Below are 23,129 nucleotides of genomic sequence, written 5' to 3' on the forward strand. Positions count from 1 at the left end.
ATAGTATAGTCAAAAAATATATCATATTATAGGTATGGTGTCAAAAAACAGGTCAAAAAATGTCATAGTATAGCTATGACGTCAAAAAAACATCAAAAATATCATAGTATAGTATAGTATGATGTCAAAAACGGTCAAAAAATGTCATAGTATAGTATGGTGTCAAAAAACATCAAAAAATATCATAGTATAGTATGGTGTCAAAAAAACATCAAAAAATGTCATAGTATAGTATGATGTCAAAAACGGTCAAAAAATATCATAGTATAGTATGGTGTCAAAAATGGTCAAAAAATGTCATAGTATGGTGTCAAAAATGGTCAAAAAATGTCATAGTATAGTATGATGTCAAAAATGGTCAAAAAATGTCATAGTATATTATGGTGTCAAAAACGGTCAAAAAATATCATAGTATAGTATGGTGTCAAAAACGGTCAAAAAATGTCATAGTATAGTATGACGTCAAAAAACATCAAAAAATGTCATAGTATAGTATGGTGTCAAAAACGGTCAAAAAAGGTCATTGTATAGTATGACGTCAAAAATGGTCAAAAAATGTAATTGTATAGTAGGGTGTCAGAAACCCTCAAAAAATATCATAGTATAGTATGACGTCAAAAAACATCAAAAAATATCATAGTATAGTATGGTGTCAAAAACAGTCAAAAAATGTCATAGTATACTATGGTGTCAAAAAACATCAAAAAATGTCATAGTATAGTATGATGTCAAAAACGGTCAAAAAATATAGTATAGTATGGTGTCAAAAATGGTCAAAAAATATCATAGTATAGTATGGTGTCAAAAACGGTCAAAAAATGTCATAGTATAGTATGATGTCAAAAATGGTCAAAAAATGTCATAGTATACTATGACATCAAAAAACATCAAAAAATATCATAGTATAGTATGGTGTCAAAAACGGTCAAAAAATGTCATAGTATAGTATGGTGTAAAAAATGGTCAAAAAATGTCATAGTATGGTATGACGTCAAAAAACATCAAAAAATATCATAGTATAGTATGGTGTCAAAAACAGTCAAAAAATGTCATAGTATAGTATGATGTCAAAAACGGTCAACAAATGTCATAATATATTATGGTGTCAAAAATGGTCAAAAAATATCATAGTATAGTATGGTGTCAAAAACGGTCAAAAAATGTCATAGTATAGTATGACGTCAAAAAACATCAAAAAATGTCATAGTATAGTATGGTGTCAAAAAACATAAAAAAATGTCATAGTATAGTATGACGTCAAAAAAATGTCAAAAAATGTCATAGTATAGTATGGTGTCAAAAACGGTCAAAAAATGTCATAGTATAGTATGGTGTCAAAAAACATCAAAAAATGTCATAGTATAGTATGGTGTCAAAAAACATAAAAAAATGTCATAGTATAGTATGACGTCAAAAAAATGTCAAAAAATGTCATAGTATACTATGGTGTCAAAAAATGTCATAGTATAGTAATGCATCAAAAACAGTCAAAAAATGTCATAGTATAGTATGATGTCAAAAACGGTCAAAAAATGTCATAGTATAGTATGGTGTCAAAAATGGTCAAAAAATGTCATAGTATAGTATGATGTCAAAAATGGTCAAAAAATGTAATTGTATAGTAGGGTGTCAGAAACCCTCAAAAAATATCATAGTATAGTATGACGTCAAAAAACATCAAAAAATGTCATAGTATACTATGGTGTCAAAAACGGTCAAAAAATGTCATAGTATAGTATGGTGTCAAAAACAGTCAAAAAATGTCATAGTATAGTATGATGTCAAAAACGGTCAAAAAATATCATAGTATAGTATGGTGTCTAAAATGGTCAAAAAATGTCATAGTATAGTATGACGTCAAAAAAATGTCAAAAAATGTCATAGTATACTATGGTGTCAAAAAATGTCATAGTATACTATGGTGTCAAAAAATGTCATAGTATGGTGTCAAAAACGGTCAAAAAATGTCATAGTATAGTATGACGTCAAAAAAATGTCAAAAAATGTCATAGTATAGTATGGCATCAAAAACGGTCAAAAAATATTATCGTATACTAAGGTATGAAAAATGGTCAAAGGTATCATAGTGCAGTTTGGCATCATAAAAAACTTTTGTAAAGTCTGTAAATATTTCTTGTTTCCAAATTATTGAATGAGAGAATTCAATCATTTATTTTTATCAAAGTCACTGACATCATCTGCCATTGTTAGTAAACAATACAATTCATGAGCATGCGAAAATACTGATTTTACAGACACATGCCTGAAGTTCATGGATCTAGTGTGAATTTAAGAATGCATTAATAATATACAAAGCAATATATAATTTACTTCCTGGCAAAATACATTGAATAAGTAGAATACAGGTGACCCTGATTCATGTTTCGTGTGAGCTTTAAGGTTTCGCCAAAATGTTCTTAAATGAAGAAAAAGTTTAACATAAAAGTAGAACAACTACAGGCATATTGGTGTCAGAAAGAAACATGAATGTATGAATCTGAATCTGAGTCAGCCTGATACACACTGTTCCTGCTTCACGTTAAGTTCAGTTCTGTTGAAAGGCATCGATCCTCCTCACAGAGAGCAGAGATCAGAGCTGAACTGGCCTCTGATCCTTTTCTTCTCACCGTGTCGATCACCGCTCGAGCTTTGTCTGCCCTGCTCGCTGTTCCAGCTAAATCCATCTCATCATCAGTTATCACCCCACGTTCCAGGAGTTTATCCAGCAGCTTACGTAGAACAGGTTCAGACACTCTGCTGATAAACTGAGTCCGAACAAAACTCAGCATCTTTTCTGCTGGGACACTCAGAGTCCCTGTTGGGGTGGTCGGTCTCCCTGCTGGACCAGGACCTATAAGACAAGTTATTGTGTTCAATAACTATATACACTTATAAAACACAACATTAAAACCACCTGCCTAATATTGTGTAGGACCCCCTCATGCCACCAAAACAGCTCTGACCCATCAAGGCATAGACACAAGACCTCTGCAGGGTGGCCTGTGGTGGCTTGCACCGGGACAGTGGGATCTGGGGAGTTTGGAGACCAGGTTGACACCTTGGACTCTTTGTCATGTTTTGTCGAGACATTTCTGAGCAGTTCTTGTGTTGTGGTGGGAGCACTGTACTACTGGGTGAGGCCCTTGCCATTGGGGAGTTTTGTTGCCATGGGGGGTTGTGGTTGGTCTACAACAATGTTTAGGTGGGTGATACGTGTCAACAGAACTTTAGACTGTAACCAGATGGTCAATGTTATTCACCTCACCTGTCAGTGGTTTTATGTTGTGGCTGTTAGGCAGTTTGATCAGTGTGAGGCTGTCAAACTGTGCAATGAATGTCCAGGGAATCGTATCACTACGATGTAAATGGCTTTGAGTGAACATGCATGCCTTTTGCTGCTAAACTTTGTTCAAATGGAGCACACAGTAAAGTTGTGCTGCCCAGTGTATTCTGGGTCACTTCAGGTCATATTCTGGTTTGGTTGGTTTACAGATACTGGTTGTAGCAGCATCACACTTTGAGAACTCGGTCCTAAATTTCTGACCACCAAAGCTCCAAATTGATCTTCTGTGGACATTTCTCAAAGTGCGAACGAGGACCAAGGTTTTGGATTGACAACCACAAATTTTTACCACATTTCTCTTACAACTGTCAACTTGCATCTCAGACAGCCCAGAATCACACAGTGTAAAGAGACCTGAAGTGCAAATTATTCTCTCTGCCTCTACACTCCACTACACTCTCTGTACAGCCATATCAGTAAAACCATTCCACATGAGCTGGAGCAGCTCTACACCTTAAAAGTCTTATTGCTGCTGTCCTTGTTAATGTTAAAATGGTTAAATATTCATTCATAAAACCAAAGTCTTAATCAATTTCTTAAATATAATCCTAACAAATGAAGAATGATATAGGATGGAGCTGATGTGAAGGCCCCAGAATATGCACATTCTTCTATGATAAAATCTGACATTAGATGGAATACTGCTGCTAGAGGGTAAAGCCTTTACCTGTCAGATGAATATTACGTTTCCAGACTTCTGTCTTCTCTGGGTCTTGGACCATCAAAGTCACTTTCTTTGGATTCGAAATCAGGAAAACCTCAAACGTTGGAAAGTAATTTGGTCCATAATGTGAGCGGAACTTTGCACGCTGAAAACCAGAGGAAACATGTCATTTTCATACCTTATTTAGCACTTCATTATGAATCAATTCTCAACTGTATGCATGATAATTTTGTTGATAACCAGTAGAAGTGTGAGACCTGACTCACCTCAGGCTGTTTTTCTAAGTCCTCAGGTTCACAGTGGACACTGTAACTTTGACCAATATACAGTTCACAGTCAGAGGTGATCGTGATGTATTCTGCACCTCTTTGTTGGGCCTCAACCTTCAGCAACAGAACATTTTTATTATGATGTTAATGCTCAAAAGAGTCAAGTCAATTGTATTTATTGAGCAGATTTATTAACAACATTATTATTTTTAACAACAAATGTTGAACAAAGTTTTAAAGATATCAATGAAGATAAAATCTTTAAATCTATTCTGTACTTAATTGTTACCCAGTGAAGAGAGGCAAGAGATTATTAACATAATCTGTTCAAATATAGATGTATTTAATTTTTAGGTCTTTGTTACGCCACCCTCTTGGATGTATGTAAAAGTACTTGTAGAAAGAAGTTTATACCTACAGAGATCCAGAGGAAAACCTATAATCTAAAGAGTAGTCTGAAGGTTTACAGTTCAGTATCCAGTTTCAGAGATTCCCAGATTGGGAAAGTTTTATCAAACTTTAGGTTTATTGTTAGAACGTATGACAGATAGCTTTACCTCCGGCAGAGGGATGTTGTTCGGCAGCAGAAATATATTGAGTGCTGGAGGCCCTCTAACTGGAGGTCGGAGGAACAGCAGAACGTCACAGTTAATTGGCATTCCCAGTAACCACTTAATGGTATCTCTGACCAGTCCAAAGGCAGAGAGGTGAGGAACCTTCACAACCACATGAGTGTCTGTGATCTCCAACGGCTCCAAGATTTCTGTTCCATCATCAGTCTTGTGGACGACAGACAGCAGGCCTTCAACCTGCAGCGCTGTGAAAGCACAGAGCTGTTAAACTTTGTTTTACTGCTAACAGGTTCATCCCTGCCTCATTAATTTCTTAACATTTGAGTACAGAGAGATCAAATTAATCTAATGTAATTAACTTAAGTATCACAAGGATGTGATTTTTTTCTGAATTGATCATTTTCTTGCCCTATATGTGATGTGGTTAGATGTGTACATTTAGTGTTATACATCAATTTTCAGTTTTTGTTTTGCACTGTGCTTTGCACTGTGCTGACAGCAGTTATTTCATGAAATACTAAATGTTCATACAGATCTTTCCAATTTTACCAATTCATTTTTAACCTTCAAGACAGTAAAGTCTTTACCATCCTTTGTTTGGCAGTGTGGGAGGTGGAGCTCACAGACAGCATCCTCAGGACACTGGATATCAAACAGAGGCCCTGCAGCCATCTTGCCAGCTGACTGGAGTTGGTTCTCATCCCATTGGACAGTCCTGTAGAGGAGCTCCACCTCCTGAGCCACAACAAACACCAGTCCAGTTGAAGTACACCTGAACCCACCTGGACCAGGACACCTGAACCTGTAAGACACAGACAGGTGAATGACCACAACGAACCTGTTGAACCCTGAGATTAAAATGTCATAATGTGATCTAAAAAGAAATGTGTTGATCCCAGATCAGACTCAATGTCACAAATCCTAGGCCTCAATATTGGTAGGGATATCTCAGTGTTTCCTCACAGGTGGTAGAGACATGTCATACTGTTAGACTAAAGTTGAAGGTTTTCGTCTCCGAGGCAAAAACATTTTCAACTCGCTCAAACCCCACTACGGGAGGTTTTTTGAAGGTATTTTAAATCCAGTGTTGTTTGGCTCCTTACCCTGTTTCTTTGGCTGCTTGTCTCTGTGTTCTCATTCTGTTGGTCACTACCCAAAACTCATGACCATAGGTGAAGGTTGAAAAATAGATCAACTGGTAAATCAAAAGAATTGTTATCTGACTGAGCTCCATTTTCTCCACAACAGTCTAGTAAAATGGCTGCATCACTGCTGAAGTTGCACCAATCCCCCAGCAAACTCACTCTTGATTTTACCGTCACACATGAATATGACCTTAAGATAGTTAACCTCCTTCAGGTGGGGCACCAACACACTCCAGTCTGAGGGAAGCAATCCACCATTTTCCAACAGGGAACCGTGGCCTAAGACTTGGAGGCGCTGATTCTCTTCCAGCTGCTCATTGATAACTGAAGCATTTTTTTAACATGGGAACCACCACCCTGATCTGTCAGTCACCAACCTCTACACAACGTTAAAGAGATGCATCAGCCAAGACAGCCCAACAATGTCAGAACCTTCAGCATCTCAGGGCAAGTTTCATCCACACCTGTTGCCTTGCTGCTGAGAAGTTTCTTAACTACCTCACAGACCTCTGCAAGAGATATGAGTAAGCCCTTGAAGGACAGTGCACTCATATGCAACTCAAAGTCCAAATCCTCAAGAGACTCACAGAGTTGCTAATCAACAGCCCATCACGTCTTAAGGGGGACAGTGAAAGATGCAAGGAAAACACTCAAGTAAAGGGAAACATAATCACACATAAAACACAAATACATAAGACACATCAGGAGACTGCTGTGGCTCAAAAGAAGATAGCTGTGGGGGAAGAAGGAGATTACCTGTATGAGACTCGTGTAGATTGAGTTTGCAGTTCAGGTGTGAAACTTGATGGAGGCTGAGAATGAGAAAGGAACATTAGTTATTTTACTTTAAATAACCAACTTGTATTTTAACTAAAAAATCTTTAACATTTCTGAAAATATAAAGTCATTTTAAAAAAGTAAAAAATCTGCACAAAATAGATGTTTTACTTTACTGATCCAAAGAGGAACTTAATACGCAGTTGAGATGTCCCCAGGTATAGCAGATATTTAATGAATTCTTTGAATTTTTGTTTTCTATCGTCTGCTGTATGTTGAGCCCTTAAATCTGTCTGGAATATCAGGACACAACGGTTCTTCTCTCACCATCATCAGCTTCACATCATCCTCAGATATGTCTGGCTTCTTTGTGTCATCCTCTGATGCATTCAGCTTCGTGTCGTCCTCTGATGCATCCAGCTTCTTTGTGTCATCCTCTGATGCATCCAGCTTCGTGTCGTCCTCTGATGCATCCAGCTTCTTTGTGTCGTCCTCTAACGCATCTGGCTTCACGTCATCCACAGTCACGTCCGGTTTTGCATCTGTCTTAACATCAGGGTCACCTGGTGGGAGGAGAAAACACAGCAGACATCAGAAATCAGCATTTACTGTTACTCTCCTCATCAGATCTGACTCACAGATGAAGTCAGAGAATGTGAGCAGAGTCCAACAGCAGTTTGAGTGATGTCTCCAAATATCTGCTACTGAGTCAACTGTCTATGATATGGATATGCTAGCTGTTTGTAGCTGCCTTTATTCAGTGAAATTCGCTAGATGACACATTGATATGCTCATAAATTCTGTTCATCAAGTTTAGGACCTGTTGAAACTTTAAGGATCCAGATTCCCATAAAGGAAACACATCTGTAGTTCTTTAGGAAATGAGCACACATGTTTTTAAGAGCTTGGATCAAACTGTATAATTTAATAATTTTAATATTTTGATGATTAAATGAGCACATGCTCATTTTATAGTCAGATTTTACTGATGACAGGTTGGTGAGCAGGGAACAGTGTTTCAGTACTCACATGTTTCGACTCTGGAAGCTCTAATTACTCTGTTGTTGACCCTGTAAGGACAAACACAACCACAACAGTTAACAGTGAGTGGGAAATAATTTTTAAACCTAACAATGATAATCCCAGATAAGTCTCAGCCAGGTGAATATGAACTTAACCCCGTATCAATGTATCCTGGTAATGAAATCAAGTCATTTTAAGGCATAAATAACAGTTTTAACAGACTGCTCCCATGAATGGTGATCAGTTTTTGGCATGACACATGAACACACATGAAGCATGCAGCACACTCTGAATGACAGGCAAAGAGGATCAGTAAAAACTTAATGGATGCTCTGACAGTCCAGCAGTGCACTGCTCTATGTGACAGGACTGAGCCCTGGACAACTCCAGCACAATTTTACCTCTGATGACTTGCATGAATAAAGGATATGTAAAAAGTTTGCATTACCAACACCACAATTCCTCCTGCACTGAGAGATTAATCTCTTAGATTTATAAATAATTTATGGGGTCAAGAATTATCTCATATTTACTTCCCAAACAAATTCTCTTTAAATAATAACTGATTCTGCTTTTCATCTGTTACTTTGTTCCCAGTTCTTTCTCCCATCTTATTGGAATGGTAAGATTTTTCATTTCTTCTTTCCCCTATAAGATTTTATGCTTTGCTTTTTACAGTAAGGTGGTATTGCTTGTGCCTGGCTCATCATCAGTTAACTCCCTTTGTATTGGATGTTTTGGCACTAGTCTCAACATCCTCTGAAGGGGGTTTCGGCAGGGTTAATCAGGCCTGCACTTTCATCTTGTAGAGTTTGGTGATGTCCTTCAGACGGGTTAGCCTTACAGCACGCATTATTATGTCAACTCCTGTTACCATGGTGATCTCCCACACCACAAAATGAGCCAAAAGTTGGAGTTGAGACCAAACTCAGCTGACTGACATTCATCTGGCTTCATGTGACAGACTTCCTGATATATTCCTGACAACTGACATCTGATTGGTTGACTGTTCTCTTTCTCTTTCTCTTTCTCTTTCTGTGTCTTTCTGTGTCTTGAGTTTAGGAGAATCCATTCGATGTTCCATCATCTGTTCAGAGCTGAAGAAGGTTTAGAATGTACAAGTTTAGAAACTGGATATTCCAAACACCTGAACCCAACAGGATGCAGGTTAAAAACAGTCAGAGACACAAAGAGAAAAACAGCTCTCATTAATATTAATGACAACATGCTGCTGCTTCAATAAAGTAGTGACTTCAGCTCTTAAACTCTGCAGCTCCACCACAGGCTCCATCTATACAAACTATGCAAGGCTGTGCAGACTAGGGATAGACCGATTATCGGCCGGGCCAATTATCGCCGCTGATATTCGGCATTTTAACACATATCGGCATCGGCCTTTTTTAAAAATTCGATGTCCAATAAGAGATCAATGTAAAACTGGGTTATTTTGGCTCTGATGCAGCCGCACCTCTCTGTCTGCAGTCACGACTCTGTCTCCAGCATTGTCCCGCCCACAGCACCATCTGATTGGTTACACACAGCCAATCAGCAGTGAAAGCTGTGCATGCACAGTGTTCACACACGCTGAACAACTCTGCTTTTTGCACCACAATCTGGTGCTGCTCAATTGGGACTACTAATTGATTTGAGACTCATATTTCTGTGCAAATTTTATTTAACTTTGTTTTATTTACTTCATAAAACGTCACTAAGCTATTTTTTTATTTATTTAAAATTGCATTTAACTTAAGAGATGCTGCTGAGCCTGGAAACTCCCTGTACTTTTTGTTAGAATTTTAAAACAAAGATGTCTATCGTCTAAGATAAAAAAAAAACTTTAACATGTTGCAAATCTGAAAAGCTGTTTAATAAACATATGCTTAAAGACATTTAAACGAAGTTAAGTGTTGGAGTTTGTATTATTCAAAATTTTGACGCCAATATTTTCACTTTTACTGCAAATGAATATCGGTCAAATATCGGTTATCGGCCTCCTTGACTACTAATAATCGGTATCGGTATCGGCCCTGAAAAAACCATATCAGTCTGTCTCTACTGCAGATACATTTATCTGAGATTCAACTAAAGATCCTTAAGTTTATACAAATATTTTTCACATTAAGTAGTCTATGTAACCTATACAGAACTTGTTATTAATATTTCAGTCATTACAAACATTACAGAACCTTATAAAGGTGTTGGAACCATCAGCTATTGATTATAGATTTGTTACTGTCTGACTGATCCAATGTGTTTTTGTTGTTATTTCAAAAACTCAAGAGGTGAAATTTGAAGAGAAACAGTCACTGGACTAAACCACAGAAGAAGAAAACTGACTTTACCATTAAGATCCTCAGTGTGGATCAGTATAATATGAGCCTGATGTCTGCAGGTTAGAGTCAACACAACTTTCACATCAGATTCATCTCAGCACAGAAATAAAATATGGGGTCTGACCTCAGAGTCTCCAGTCTACAGTCTGGACTCTGCAGAAAACCACACAGCTCCTCCACTCCTGAATCCTGCAGGCTGTTTTCACTCAGGTCCAGATCTCTCAGATAGGAGGGGTTGGACTTCAGAGCTGGGACCAGAGAAGAACAGCTGATCTCTGACAAACTGCAGCAACTCAACCTGAATAAAGAATAAAAGGTGTAGATCAAATCATTGATAATCAATGTCCTGTCCTAATCAATGATGTTTTCTCTAAAATGAGTAGGGTGACTTCGTCCTTCCGTTATTGTGGATCATCATAATGTCAGCCTTCTACAGACATCATCCAAATGTCAGCTCAACATTCAGACACCTGTTCATGTCAACACTGATTCAGAACCTGCTGTTGACCTCAGTCAGTCTCTAACTACAGGATCAATATCACATCAGACACGTTGGACTAAAACCTTCCTACAATACTTTGAATTGATGAGTGAAATGGATCAAACTTTAAATATCAGGAAATCCAAAACTAAACATAAATTAAAAATGAATTTATTCTCAATTAATGCATTCAAGTTCTGTGTGAAGATAAATGAGATTCAGTTGTGGATTAAAGATAGAAGATCTCCAACAGTAACAGACAGTGAACTGACCTCAGAGTCTCCAGTCTACAGTCTGGACTCTGCAGAAAACCACACAGCTCCTTCACTCCTGAATCCTGCAGGTTGTTGTGACTTAGGTCCAGTTCTCTCAGATGGGAGGGGTTGGACTTCAGAGCTGAGGCCAGAGAAGAACAGCTGATCTCTGACAACCTGCAGCCCCACAGTCTGAATAAAGAATAAAAGATGGAGATCAAATCATTGACAATCAATCAGATCTGGCCTAATCAATGATGTTTAGTCTAAAATGAGCAGAGTGACTTTGTCCTTCTGTTATTGTGGATCATCATAATATCAGCCTTCTACAGACATCATCCAAATGTCAGCTCAACATTCAGACACCTGTTCATGTCAACACTGATTCAGAACATGACTGACTGATTTTTGTCACTTGTGATAATTAACTCTGAAAAACAGAGCTCAGCTCAGGTGTATAGTCTCTACTGTGCAGTCTAATAACTATCTTGATGAACCAGAACACAACTCCAATAGCAACTTCAGTCCTCAGGTTCTGGTGATTCTTCACAGTAGTAGAATTAATTGGAAGATGAACGTAGTTGGACTACAGATGTCCTCTCCACTTTACTCACCTGATTTGAAAACCTTCAAGAAATTAATTTTACAGAATTTTACAGCTGCATGGATTGAGAGACCCTCCAGTTTAAAGAAACAATGAGTGGTTATTATTACAGATGGGTCTGAATAAGACATCAAATCAATGTCTTTTCCTTTAGCATTTGAATATCTTTATATATGTGATCTGAGGCCGACACCTTCCTCTGAATGAAATTACAAAATGAACTACACAGTTTTCTTAGACATTAGTCCTGACAGTTCACTGAAATCAACTGAAAGATAAAAAAGTTTATTTTTTTCTTCAGTATCTTTGTCCAAATATCAGCTGTGAGGATCTTCTGTTTGTTGTTGTGATAAACCTTTTGACCATCGACCACTGGACATATGAGTGTGTGAGTTGTGAAGGTTTGATTGAAGTGAACAGACATTATTCATGACAACTGACTGAAATGAACTGAACCTGAAGGAACAATTCTCAGTGTGAGATCAGAACAACTGACAATATGGAACAACCACTATTTAAAATGTCATTAATGAATTAATTCTAAATGAATGGATTCAAGTTCTGTGTGAAGACAAATGAGTTTCAGTTGTGGATTAAAGATATAAGATCTCCAACAGTAACAGACAGTGAACTGACCTCAGAGTCTCCAGCCTACAGTCTGGACTTTGCAGAAAACCACACAGCTCCTTCACTCCTGAATCCTTCAGCCTGTTGAGACTCAGGTCCAGATCTCTCAGATGGGAGGGGTTGGACTTCAGAGCTGAGGTCAGAGAAGAACAGCTGATCTTTGACAACGTGTTGCACTCCAATCTGAATGAAGAAAAAACATGTATACACTCATTCTTAAACCAATCAGATATGTTCACACTCAACACAACCCTCCATCACAGGTTAAATTTAGTCCAGTATAACTAGCCACCAGCGTGCTAATGTATATCTGAGCAGTTTCCTCTCAGAATCAGAAGAAGCCATTTCTACTGTGTCCTCCCATGGTACTGTCAGCTCCACAACACACACAACCTGCTGTGTTACTGACCACATAACATCTGGTCTGAGATCAGTGGGAGTGATCTCCTGAGGAACTATGAGCTGTTTTCATAAATCTAGTCTCATGTGTCTGTCCATCCCTGCCTTCAGCATCATGCCCGTTCAAAGCTGATCAATTCCTCAGTTGTTCACCCTCATGAACAAATAAAACCCCATCTGGTTTCCATTTTGCAGTGAGTTTACCTCAAAGACCTTACTGTCAGGCTGCTGTACACCTCAATACCTGCTGATGTCCTCAGGTGTATCGGCCTTGAGATAGGTTTGTTTTACACCCTGACAGAACGTGTTGGAAATGAAGCTACACCTGAACATAAAGGCCATGTTGGGTCCTCACCTACAGTCTCAATTTACTATGATTCAGGAGAGATGAAATACATCACAACTTCCTGCTTCCGTGTCTCTCACTTCCCTCCACTACACTTTCCCACTTCAGACACTGAACCTGCTTTGTTTTTGTTGCAGTCTGAAGATCTGTGGCTTCAAATGATTCTGCAATGCTGCATGAAAACAGGACATCAGTTATACATATCTGTTTTCAAGAAAAATTTGGAAATAACTGAGAACCTTAGAAACTTAGATTTGATGGTGTCATTAATCACATCACTTCTGTGACTTTAGCTTTGGTTCAGTATTTGATGAAGACAGATTCAAAAAAGAGCAGTGGCACCAGACAATCTGTGAGTTTGAGTTGTATTTAAATTTTTTTTATCAATTTTATTATTTAAGAGACCATTACCTTCTCTATTGCTCTAAGTCCTAAGAGTCGTTTCTCTTCACCAGCTGATTTTTTAAATCCTCACACAGAAATCACTACAATATATAAATTGATGAAAAGCTGAAATCTACTGAAACGTTGAATATATACCAAAAAAACTACAGCTCCAGTCAGTGAACTCACCTCAGAGTTTCCAGTCTACAGTTTGGACTCTCCAGTCCAGTGGACAGTATCTTCACTGATGAATCCTGCAGGTTGTTTGTACTCAGGTCCAGATTTCTCAGATGGGAGGGGTTGGACTTCAGAGCTGAGGCTACGACTTCACAGTGAGTCTCTGAGAGTCCGACAGTTAATAAATCTGTGATTAGAAAAAATATAAAATGTGTTAAATGTATTGTTAAGAAAATACACTCAATACACATGATGACACAACATAATCAACATCTGCTCTTCACATCTGTGGTTCAGCTCATCTCATCTTATTGTGTTTGACATGAAACAATAATTCTCATCACTCTCTCTCAGACCTGCAGACTTTTAATGGGAATCTTTGTTTTGCAGATGAAGGGAGGGAAAATGACGCCACCTTTATGTTTCCATCATGTGATTTGATCCCCAGAGTCAGAATGAAGCCATCTGAATTAGAAAAACATTTAGATTGTCCACTGTTTTTAAACTGACTCCAGAACATTTCTGATGAGTTCAGCTCAGAGAACAATTCAATAGAATCTCTGTTTGCTGCTTTTCACATCATGTCATCAGAAGAACAGGACATTGACCTTTGGTGTGAATAAGAAAACTGAATTCTACCATTCTGCTCTGACAGATTCAGACCTCTGTTGCTGGCTGATGCTGAATTTCCTGATCCTACTCTCCTCTACAACAACAAGAGAGAAAACACCTGAGAGTCTCTGTCTCATTTCATCAAACTCCACAAAGAAAAGTCCAAACCAGGGTTCAAATCTAGAACCCTGTTGTTATAAGATGACAGTGTTAACCACTGCACTACTCTGCTGCCCCTGATCTCATCTACTAATTAATACTGTTAATGTTTGTTCATATCTGGACTCACCGAGCCTTTCTACTGTTCCTTACAGCTGGGATCAGTCTCTGTCGTCCCTCCCATGATGTGTTGTACCAGAAAAGGTCCAACTCATCCAGAACCTCCTCTGACATCTGCAGCATGTAGGCCAGAGCTGAACACTGGATCTCAGAGAGTTCCTTCCATAAAGTCTGAGGCTTAAAGAGAGTTCCTGAAGTCAAAGAGTTCAGGAACTCTTGGATCTCCCGATGAACTGAGTGGTCGTTCATCTCCATCAGACAGTGGAAGATGTTGATGCTTCTGTCAGGAGAGATGTCATCACTGTTCATCTCCTTCAGGTTGGTGATGACTCTCTGGATGATTTCTGGACTGTTCTCTGTCTGACCCAGCAGACCTCCTAAGAGTCTCTGGTTGGACTCCAGAGAGAGGCCATGAAGGAAGCGAACAAACAGGTCCAGGTGGCCAGTTTTACTTTGAAGGGATTTCTCCATGGCTCTCCTCAGGAACTCATCTAGAGATGGATAAGGGTGATCATCTTTTCCAAAAAACTTAAAAATCCTCCCAAGAAAAGACTCTCTGTATTCTTCACCCAGGAACTTCTTCACTACCTGTGTGTTCCTGTTGGTGAAACAGTGGAACATGTAGACTGCAGCCAGAAACTCCTGAATGCTCAGATGAACAAAGCAGTAGACTGTTTTCTGGAAGATCACACTCTCTCTTTTGAAGATCTCTGTACAAACTCCTGAGTACACCAAGGCCTCTGTCACATCAAGACCACACTGCTCCAGGTCTTCTTGGTAGAACATGGTGTTTCCTTTCTCCAGTTGTTCAAACGCCAGCCTCCCCAGCTTCAGAAGAACTTCCCTGTCAGCCTCCGTCAGCTCCTGTGGACTCGTCTCATGTCCCTCATGGTACTTGTTCTTCTTCCTCTTTGTCTGAACCATCAGGAAGTGTGAGAACAGGTCAGTCATGGTCTTGGGCAGCTCTCCTCTCTGCTCTGTAGTCAACATGTGCTCCAGAACTGTAGCAGTGATCCAGCAGAAGACTGGAATTTGACACATGATGTTGATGCTCCCAGATTTCTTGATGTGTGAGATGGTTCTGTTGGACAGCTCTTCATCACTGGATCTCCTCCTGAAGTACTCCTCCTTCTGTGGATCAGTGAAGCCTTGTACTTCTGTTACCCTGTCAACACATGAAGGAGGGATCTGATTAGCTGCTGCAGGTCTGGAAGTTATCCAGACCAGAGCCGAGGGAAGCAGATTCCCCTGGATGAGGTTTGTCAGCAGCTCGTTGACTGATGACTTCTGTGTGACGTCAGACACAACCTTCCTGTTGTTGAAATCCAGTGAAAGTCTGCTTTCATCCAGGCCGTCAAAGATGAACAGAACTTTACAGACAGCCAGGTTCTCTGCTGTGACCTTCTGTAATGTTGGATGGAAAACATGGAGCAGTGTGAGAAGACTGTACTGCTCATCTCTGATCAGGTTCAGCTCCCTGAACGAAAGCAGAACCAGCAGACTGACATCTTGGTTTTCCAAGCCCTCTGCCCAGTCCAGAGTGAACTTCTGCACTGAGAAGGTTTTTCCAACACCAGCGACGCCGTTGGTCAGAACCACTCTGATGTGTCTCTGTTGGTCAGGTAAGTCGTTAAAGACGTCCTGGCACCTGATTGGAGCGTCATGGAGGGTCTCCATCTTGCTTAGCTCACTCGGTCCCTCTGTGATGTAGAGCTCAGTGTAGATCCTGTTGAGGAGGGTTGTACTTCCTGTTCCATCAGTTCCTTCAGTCACACGTTCACATCTCCTCCTCAGACTGATCTTATGTTCATCTAAAACCTCCTGCAGACCACTATCTGCTGAAAGACAACAAACAATGTCAGACTAAATCAGTAATGCTGTAGGCTACATTGTAGGGCATGACGTAGGGTACCCTTGATTCAAAGCAGAGACATACATTGGTTTTAACAAATGACTCTGTAGAAAACAACCTCTTTTCAGAAATGAAGACGTCAGCATACAGATGTTCAGTCTTACCTTGTATAGTGCTGGTCTGACTGGCTGTCTGCAGTCCAGGTCTTGTTCTGGATCTTTGTCCACACTGGGGACAGGAGGAGTCTCCTGATGGACCAGACTGGTCCCAATATGAGGTGATGCACTGTCTGCAGAACCAGTGTCCACAGCTGGTAGAGAATGGATCCTTCAGGACGTCCTGACACAGATCACAGCAGGACAGCTGCTCCTCCACAGAAACATCACTCTTCTCTCTGTGAAGACATTTCTTCATAACTAAACCATCACAGTCACAGGTTGTCGTTTGTGTTTTGATTGGCTGCCAGCCTCTAGAGGGATCTCAAGTAATATGAGCTGGACTGAGGGCAAACACCAGAGGAGGAGAGAGAGAAAAAAAAAAACAGTGGAAGACGAGTGTCATGCTGAATAAAAACCCTCGTCCCTGCAGTATTCTGGTTTCTGGCTGATGTTGAGCTCAGTGTATTTTTGGTGACATGTCCAAAACTCCTCCTGCCATGTATTAAATCTCTACCACCAGAGGAAATTACAAGTGAACTACATTTGAGACTGCAGTGTTTTAATTCCACATGGTCTTCAGTACTGGAATATATAGAGAATAACAAATGACATTTAAACAACAAATCAAAAATTGCCCCCAGGCTACTATGGTAGGATACATTTACCCATTTATTCTTTTTAGTTTTATAATATTGTTTATAATATTGTTTTTCTTTCTCTCTCTGTCCTTTGTTTTGTGTTGTTGGGTTTCTATGTATTCTGTGTATCTGTTGGTCTCTTAACCAGCCCTCTCTGTGTTCCCATCATTCACAGCAAACACAAAGACTCAGTTCAGCCTGTGAGTTACAACCGAAAGCCAAAAGTATTTAGATTTGAAATTGGATTTGACTCTCATTAGATTAGAAAGAAAACTGGATAAATTGCCATCAAACCCCCACGCTACTCATATCCAGTCTGTTCTGAATACAGTAGAAACAGCGTCTTACTCAGAGTCTGAGGGTCCTGGTCCAGGATCATCTTTGGACTGGTCACTCTTCACAGACACAGAGCTGGAGACAGATCTGTCTTTCTTTTTCCCCAAATCACTCATTTTTTTTTTTTAATGTGAGAGGTAAACCTGTAAAACTGAACAAACACACACAATAACCATCATCAGGAAAACTTCTTTTTCTTTTTTTGCAAGATTTTTTTTCACTTCACACAAGATGTGTTAGTGTTTCTGCTAATAAGATTCACACTTCAGGTTTTTGTGTCAATGTTAAACCTTTGTTTTCCACCTCTGCTGCCAAACCTTCAAAATGTCAAAAGAATGTAGTCTGACTGGTCTGACTGGTCTGATGGTTCAGACCAAGTCAGTTCCAGAGAAATGTCTAGTGTCAGTTTGTTGTCATGTGTCTTTGAATCAGCTGATGATAATAACTACAGTTTATGACAAAGTATAAAGAGATGGCAAGAATCCTTATTGGATTCAGCTGCAGCACAAAGAGCTGCAACATGTCAGGAATATTTCCACTGAGGCAGCAGCTCATGACTGTTTGTGATTTGGCTGCTCTTCCTTATTTCTACCACTGTGTGTCGCTGTAGTGAACACTGTGTTAACTGAGGCTCACACTCATTAGTCTTTAGGCTGCAAAGTTTCTCCATCGCTAATAAATGAATCAGAGGATGTTGGCTGAGCCACGAGGAGGAAATACAACACATCAAAATCACAAGTTATTACAAGAAGATTTTAAAGCCATGTTAGAACTGAGCGGCTGGGATCTGATATTTGAAGTATTTTAGCTTCAGTGTAAGTTACTGCACTGAACCACATGTGTTCTCAGTCTGGACAGAGATATTATAGGAATATTACACAAGGCTGAACATTTCTATACAGAGTTGATCAACAGTATTACTGCTTATATCATGAAGTGACCGTAAACAGGAAGCGCAGTGTTTCCTGGATCAGAGTCTGAGTCGCCTGTGTTCACTGAGCTTCTCCGTCTCTGTTCGCTCTTCCCGCCTCTCCACGTGCTCACAGCTCGGTCACTTTAACCATGAAATGTGTCGGAAGTAACATGGAAACAACTCACCAGCTTCTTCTGACCGCAGAAACTTTCGACATCTTCACCAACTCCACCAACACTTCCCTCCTGTTCCTGCTCCGTGTCTACCTAAACAACAGGAGGCGTGGTGCCGACGCTCCGCCCACTTCTCACGGGAGCGCGCACACGTGAACGCGGAAACTAGCAGACACTGTAATGATCTGTCCTGTTTAAAAACATGTCATGTTCTTTGTGGGCTTCAAAGTGATTATAGTTGAGTAAAAGTGAAAAAGGGGCGACGGTCGGAGCAGAGCTGTGAAGCTGAACCACTCAGAGGATTCTACCTGTGAAAAGGAAAACACCAACCAAAACCACTTCACATAAAAACTCCACAAACCACATCAGCATCAAAAGTGTGAGTGACTCCCAGCACAGACCACAGCTGTGACTGGAGACCACCACCAGCTGCAGTACCACTAACAGACACAAGGAACCCCTTTACTGAAACCAGACCTCAGATGTTCAACACTAAAAACTATGAGAAGATAAATGAGAGTAAAATCAGACTGAACTGACCTGCAGTCAGTGCTCTGCCTGGAAACAAACAGAGCACTGCTGCAAGGTGAACATGGATCATTTACAGCTCTAACTTCATATCTTACACACCTCTGCAGCAGCTGACACTTTCCTCTTTTCTCACGATCAGGTCAGTATAAATGAAGGTCTTTAGGTTTTCTCCTCAGCAGCTGGATGATGCTGGTCGTGGTTTTGTTTTGGACAGAGATGGAGGAAGCAGACAGAAGAATATTTCTCCCTGCAGCCGTTCTCTGTGTCGATGTCGTCGTATGTTGAGATTATTTAATGCTGAGCAGATTCAAACCTGTAGTGACTGGAATCTAATGTTCTGTGATGTTTTCTTAGTTTGTGTTTAACTGGAAACAGGAAACTGAGCAACACAGATGATCTGAGACAAAAACACTGTCATTTATTGACTTTAAAGCTCCAGTAGCAAACATATTCAGTAAGTGTACAGATACATTTGTGTCAATATACAAATTTTCAGAGCAGAAAAAAATTTCATTTCCAGCACAGAGAACACAGGGTCCACCTCCACATGAAACCTCTTTGCTGACTCTGTTAGTGCTGCAGAAATACACATTATACTGAATTTATCATGTGAACCAGTACAGTACAGGAAACCCTGATTCATGTTTAAAGGTTTAAGGTTTTCACCAAACGTTCTTAAACAATGGAGAAACAGTTTAACAGTAAAACGATAAGAATAACAGATGTGTTGGTGTCAGACAGAAACAGCCTGATACACACTGTTCCTGGCTTCACGTTAAGTTCAGTTCTGTTGAAAGGCATCGATCCTCCTCACAGAGAGCAGAGATCAGAGCTGAACTGGCCTCTGATCCTTTTCTTCTCATCCGTGTCGATCACCGCTCGAGCTTTGTCTGCCCTGCTCGCTGTTCCAGCTAAATCCATCTCATCATCAGTTATCACCCCACGCTCCAGGAGTTTATCCAGCAGCTTACGTAGAACAGGTTCAGACACTCTGCTGATAAACTGAGTCCGAACAGACTTCAGCTCCCTGATGGACCAGGACCTGAACAAGAAACGTACATGTGTTCAATAACCAGCTGACAATGAAAACAGAGTTCATAGAAATTACAAGTACAGGACCAAACTGAAGCTGCTGCTGCTGAATTTAAACTACAGCCACAGAGCAGCAGCAGTAGCTCTGACTGACGATGATTTTCATTATTGTTTTGTTCAACCAACCGTCCAAAAAGATTCAGAGATTCAGTTGAAGTCTACCAGGGAATGTTTTGGTTTCTGGACTGAAAATAGTTGATCAAAATACTTGATTTTCAATCAATCAATGAATTGACTGATGGCTTCAGCTCTGCTCTGTTCAGATCTGTTGTTTTCTGATTTGCAGGTTGGTCTGATGATCGTTGATGTTCTGTCTCCATCTAGTGGCTGAAACAGACAACAACAATCTGACCTGCTGAGAACGTGCTTTGTTTCTCATCCTCTTACACTTGGTTTGATCTTTAAGATTTTTAAGAAAAGATTGAAATTTTTCATTGAAAATTTTCAATGAAATTTCAATGAAGAAGAATAAAAACCTGCACCATCTAGTCCCGGTAACATCTGTATGTTTAAACCCTGAGACAGATTCCTCTGTAAACACAGATCTGCTGTCTGGATGCAGGACAGACGCAGACAAACAGATATGATGTGATATAAATGCATTTCTCATTCATGTGTTTCTCCTCCTGTTACTGACCTCCTGCTCCTGAGCTGATGGATGATAATTTCTTCACCAGATCGTTCCGGCTGATCCTTTTTAAAACTCTCTCCATCACCCTCACAGCTCCAACTAATCCATATTTCTGCTCCATCAGATCCACCGTGTCCTGCCGATCTGCCTTCGACAGCAGGCTCACTTTGATGGGCGGGACATTGTCCACTGTTTCACGTTTCAGCTCCCACTTGAAGTCCTTGAACTCATCGTCTGTCAGATCATCCAGGATGTTTTTGAGATCTGTCTCTTTCATCATGGTGTCCTGGTAAAATCAGAGAACCTTGTCAGTCTGAAGGACAGTTAGAAAACAGTTGTGTTTATGTCTCTGCTCTGTCTGTCTCTTGGTGTTTCTACTGGATTTTACTGGTTGGGCCTCAGTTGTTCTACTGTCAGTGAAACTCAAGAGTATCCTCAGTGAACCCAATGTTTCAACTGAGGCCACCTGAAAATGATGACCACCTACAGGACTGTGGTACTAGACGTGATTAAACATGAATCCAAAATCTAAACTGCTTTGAAATCCATCTGCTGAACATGCAGCAGTCAGGGAAGAGATCCCACCTTGCAGTTCTGAAATAAAAGTCAAACGAGTGAATCGCACAGTAAATATCCTGCTGTAATATGACATAGGAAGGTCAAGAAGTAGACAGTGGAAAGAAAAAACTCCCTTTTACCAGGAAGAAAGGAGGACCCATAAACAGAGCTGAGATACTCAGAGTCCATACCTGGGCAGTTGGAGCTGGAGCACTGGGAGTCCCTGCTGAACCAGAACCTAGACGATGAAGAAGAAAAGTTCAATAATTTAACTGCAGAGATCTGTGATACATATCCAGTCTAGTTATTACATGTTAAATAGTTTGCCATAGTCACGGCCACTTTACAAAACTTCCAGCCCTCTCTTGGAAGCAGGGTTTGAATGTCTCTGCCCTTTAGTTGGATCCAACCAATCAAATGTTGCATTGAGCAGTGAGGTCAGTGACGGTCCCACTGAGACAGGGAGCAGCTGCTACACAACAAAGAAATTGTAAAAGACTCCTGATCCAGGTTCCTGGTACATACCTAGACTGTGCAGAACAGCTGAGGGATTTAACATGTCCCTCATCCAAGCAGTACCCTCCTGCATCACGAGCACAATTGTCATACCAGTGCCCAAGAAACCCAACCCAATCTGCATGAACAACCTCTGCCCTGTGGTCCTCACTCTGATAACAACAGTGTTTTGATCAATTGAACATGGAACACAATAAGGTCTGCCTCCCAATAAACCTGGACCCCCCTACAGTTTGAATATAGAACCACTTGATCCACCAGCCTCCACCTCACCCTCTCCCATATGGAAAAGTTGAGGTTTAGTGGAAGTGGATACTAGCACCTGTAACTGGATCCTGGACTTCTTGACACAAAGGCTCAGAATTACACACTGTAAAGAAGCCTTTAATTGTAAATTACACTCTGCATCTACACAGTCACCATAAATGTGAGGGAGGCAGAGCTTCAACTCCAAAAATGTTTAAATGGTGAAACATCAAAGTGTTCAGTTCATGCAGCAATAATGCAGTGAAAACCTGGCTGCAGATGACATGTATCCTAAATGAAGAATGATATGAGATGGAGCCAATGTGTAGGTCCCTGAATATGCTTCAAATATGCAGAGTTTATTCTATTCTCCTTCTAACTCTGACATCAGGTGGAGTGCAGCCATAAGAAGGTAACGCCTTCCTTACCTGTCAGATAGATACTCCGTTTCCAGACTTCTGTCTTCTCCGGGTCTTGGACCATCAAAGTCACTTTCTTTGGATTCGAAATCAGGAAAACCTCAAACGTTGGAAAGTAATTTGGTCCATAATGTGAGCGGAACTTTGCACGCTGAAAACCAGAGGAAACATGTCATTTTCATACCTGTTATATAATCTTATCTGGCACTTCATTATGAATCCATTCTCAACTGTATTCATGATCATTTTGTTGATAACCAGTAGAAGTGTGAGACCTGACTCACCTCAGGCTGTTTTTCTAAGTCCTCAGGTTCACAGTGGACACTGTAACTTTGACCAATATACAGTTCACAGTCAGAGGTGATCGTGATGTATTCGGCACCTCTTTGTTGGGCCTCAACCTTCAGCAACAGAACATTTTTATTATGATGTTAATACTTGAAGAGTTAAGTCAATTTTATTTATTGAGCAGATTTAAAAACAACAAATGTTGACCAAAGTTTTAAAGATATCAAGGAAGATAAAATCTTTAAATCTATTCTGTACTTAATTGTTACCCAGTGAAGAGAGGCAAGAGATTATTAACATAATCTGTTCAAATGTAGATGTATTTAATTTTGTTTTTGTTTTGTTTTGTTAATTTTCTTTGTTATGCCACCTGGTGGACGTATGTATAAGGAATGACACTTGTAGAAATAAGTCTGAAGGTTTACAGTTCAGTATCCAGTTTCAGAGATTCCCTGAATGAGAAGGTTTAATAAAAGTTTAGGTTTATTG

At 39.9% G+C, this 23,129-nt stretch overlaps 2 protein-coding genes across 25 annotated transcripts in view; both read right to left on the reverse strand.

Moving 5' to 3' along the window:
- Nucleotides 1-2,128: 2,128 nt before the first annotated feature.
- The window catches only part of LOC108881141 (NACHT, LRR and PYD domains-containing protein 14), a 33,493-nt gene continuing 12,492 nt past the window's right edge, over nt 2,129-23,129 (reverse strand). For 6 of the 24 annotated variants that reach the window (XM_051078079.1, XM_051078080.1, XM_051078082.1 and 3 more), the window contains 11 exons: nt 12,102-12,275; nt 10,880-11,053; nt 10,251-10,424; nt 7,800-7,840; nt 7,098-7,333; nt 6,750-6,805; nt 5,436-5,650; nt 4,834-5,093; nt 4,274-4,390; nt 4,011-4,152; nt 2,129-2,851 (listed from right to left, as the gene is read on the reverse strand). In XM_051078079.1, the coding sequence (XP_050934036.1) occupies nt 2,535-2,851; nt 4,011-4,152; nt 4,274-4,390; nt 4,834-5,093; nt 5,436-5,650; nt 6,750-6,805; nt 7,098-7,333; nt 7,800-7,840; nt 10,251-10,424; nt 10,880-11,053; nt 12,102-12,275 (1,906 nt within the window). In that variant the 3' untranslated portion in view covers nt 2,129-2,534. Of the gene's footprint in view, nt 2,852-4,010; nt 4,153-4,273; nt 4,391-4,833; nt 5,094-5,435; nt 5,651-6,749; nt 6,806-7,097; nt 7,334-7,799; nt 7,841-10,250; nt 10,425-10,879; nt 11,054-12,101; nt 12,276-19,286; nt 19,933-20,619; nt 20,900-21,362; nt 21,410-22,361; nt 22,504-22,636; nt 22,754-23,129 lie in introns of those variants that run through there. The other 18 variants (XM_051078083.1, XM_051078090.1, XM_051078099.1 and 15 more) reach the window with 12 other exon arrangements.
- LOC108881174 (protein NLRC3) lies at nt 13,417-18,996 on the reverse strand. The gene is made up of 5 exons (XM_051078106.1): nt 18,372-18,996; nt 17,286-17,424; nt 16,306-16,535; nt 14,300-16,127; nt 13,417-13,585 (listed from the first exon to the last, which is right to left on the reverse strand). The coding sequence occupies exons 2-5, from the start codon at nt 17,387-17,389 to the stop codon at nt 13,549-13,551; spliced, it is 2,199 nt and encodes a 732-aa protein (XP_050934063.1). The 5' UTR covers nt 17,390-17,424; nt 18,372-18,996; the 3' UTR covers nt 13,417-13,548.

Source organism: Lates calcarifer, linkage group LG19 (genome assembly GCF_001640805.2).
Source record: "Lates calcarifer isolate ASB-BC8 linkage group LG19, TLL_Latcal_v3, whole genome shotgun sequence".
In the NCBI taxonomy this organism is placed as follows: domain Eukaryota; kingdom Metazoa; phylum Chordata; class Actinopteri; family Centropomidae; genus Lates; species Lates calcarifer.